The 1854-nt window shown below is 40.2% G+C and overlaps 1 protein-coding gene across 1 annotated transcript in view; it reads left to right on the top strand.

The window, feature by feature from the left end:
• Positions 1-447: 447 nt before the first annotated feature.
• The window catches only part of anks1ab (ankyrin repeat and sterile alpha motif domain containing 1Ab), a 26925-nt gene continuing 25518 nt past the window's right edge, over positions 448-1854 (top strand). The window contains exon 1 of the mRNA XM_016533514.1: positions 448-753. Within this exon, the coding sequence (XP_016389000.1) occupies positions 493-753 (261 nt within the window). The 5' untranslated portion in view covers positions 448-492. The remainder of the gene's footprint in view (positions 754-1854) is intronic.

Below are 1854 nucleotides of genomic sequence, written 5' to 3'. Positions count from 1 at the left end.
CCTTTAAGAGTCTAACCCCATTGTTTCAGTTGATGTTATTTCGAGCTGTATTATGCACATTTTAATGTACGCTGTTGATTGATTTGTGATCAATTGTTTTAGGCTGCAAGCTTATGCACTGCAGAGAACCGAGGCGTCTGTAGTGAGCGCGGTAGTGAGTCAAACAGACAGACAGGCAGGCAGGCAGGGAGGGAGGGAGGGGAAGGAAAGAGTCTTTTCAAAAAACCCATGGAGTTTCTTGGCAAGGGGAGGGCAGAGGAACACAAACTGTGGGTGGACCCCTGTGACAATGTAGATCAGGCACCTAAACCCTCCCTGGTTGAAAAACACTAGTACCACGAATGCTTACAGTGGTTAGTACTGCTGTAGATCCGGGAGGCTGCTTTAAGTTTAATTCCATGGATAATACAGGCTTACGCTGAATAATACCAGGTGGACAAGGACTAATGCTTTGCTGTTCCAGACAGAAAAACCCGCAACGCCAAGCCAGGAATGTCCAATCCCGCACCAGACGCCCGTCCGGACCAGACTGAGAGTGATGGGTCGTCTGAACCGTCACCTCAGGCTTTGAGGAAGCCACCTGGGCATCTGAAGTTGGCACGCAGCCTCTCTAAATCAGACTCCGACCTGCTGACTTCCCCTCATTGTGAGGACGACGGGCCTCTTGGTGGCCGGAGCGAATCCCTGTCCAACTGTGCTGCTGAGAGGAAGGAAATGGAGCAGATGCCCACGTTTGCCTCCGAATGGGACGAGGTAAGAGCTGATGAACTGCTGATTAAAGAGCAGAGGAGGGAGAACACGAGACTTCCTCTCATGAGGGACAAACCAGAGCAGACACGTTAAAAGTTTTGAATTTACACTGAAAGTTACTTTTAATATACACTACCATTCAAAAGTTTGGGGTCAGTATGATTTTATTTTTTGAGAGAAATTAATGCTTTTTATTCAGCAAGGATGCAGTAAAGACATTTATGTTACAAGAGATTTAAAAAAATGCTGTTCTTTTGAACTTTCCATTCGTCAAAGAATCCTGAAAAAATGCATTGCTGTTTCAACAAAAATATGAAGCAGCACAATTGTTTTCAACATTGATAATAATAAGAAATGTTCACATGCAAGCTATAGTAAGTCAACCTTGTCCAAAAAAAAAAATCTGCTAACCAAGCATAGTGATAGCAGTTACAATGATACAGTTTCAAACCTCTCACTTTACCATAGCATAGTCATGTAACAATTTCATGTAACTGGTCTTTTTTTTAGGAGTAATGCAATAATATAACATGTTACTTTTATAAAATTTATACTAGTATACCTACATTACTTTTCTTTTTATGTAATTTATTTTCAGACAAAGGCATTTTCCTCCTTCCTTGTAACATTGGCGCAAAGGCCTACATACTCATGTTAACTAAAGATGAAACATTTTAATTTAAAATAAAAAAGTAAGTTATAAATTAATTTGTTAATTAAAATAAAGCTTAAAATAAATAAATAAAATAAAATATAAATATTATTCTTTATAAAAGTTAAGAGTCAACCACGCCTACCTAAAACGGCTCGTTCTAACACGCCCCCACATATCTACGTCACGATCTGGGAAGATTTGCATAACACCACCCAAATGTTCACGCAAAGAAGAAGGCGTAACTTTTATTCTCACTGTAGTATTGCTGCTGCCGCCATGTTGTAAAGATGCTGTGTTTCGTTGTGAAAGCGAAACTAATTTGTTTGGCCTTCCAAAAGAGGACACAACTAGAAATCAGTGGTTAAGTTGTATTTACAACACTGTTCCAGAACAGTTCAAACCAAAATTTCGAGTGTGTGCAGCACATTTTATGGAGGACTGTTTCCTGG

Source organism: Sinocyclocheilus rhinocerous, unplaced genomic scaffold, assembly GCF_001515625.1.
Source record: "Sinocyclocheilus rhinocerous isolate Xijiao unplaced genomic scaffold, SAMN03320098_v1.1 scaffold1206, whole genome shotgun sequence".
NCBI classification, from domain to species: Eukaryota; Metazoa; Chordata; class Actinopteri; order Cypriniformes; family Cyprinidae; genus Sinocyclocheilus; species Sinocyclocheilus rhinocerous.
This window is presented reverse-complemented; position numbering and strand designations above follow the sequence as displayed.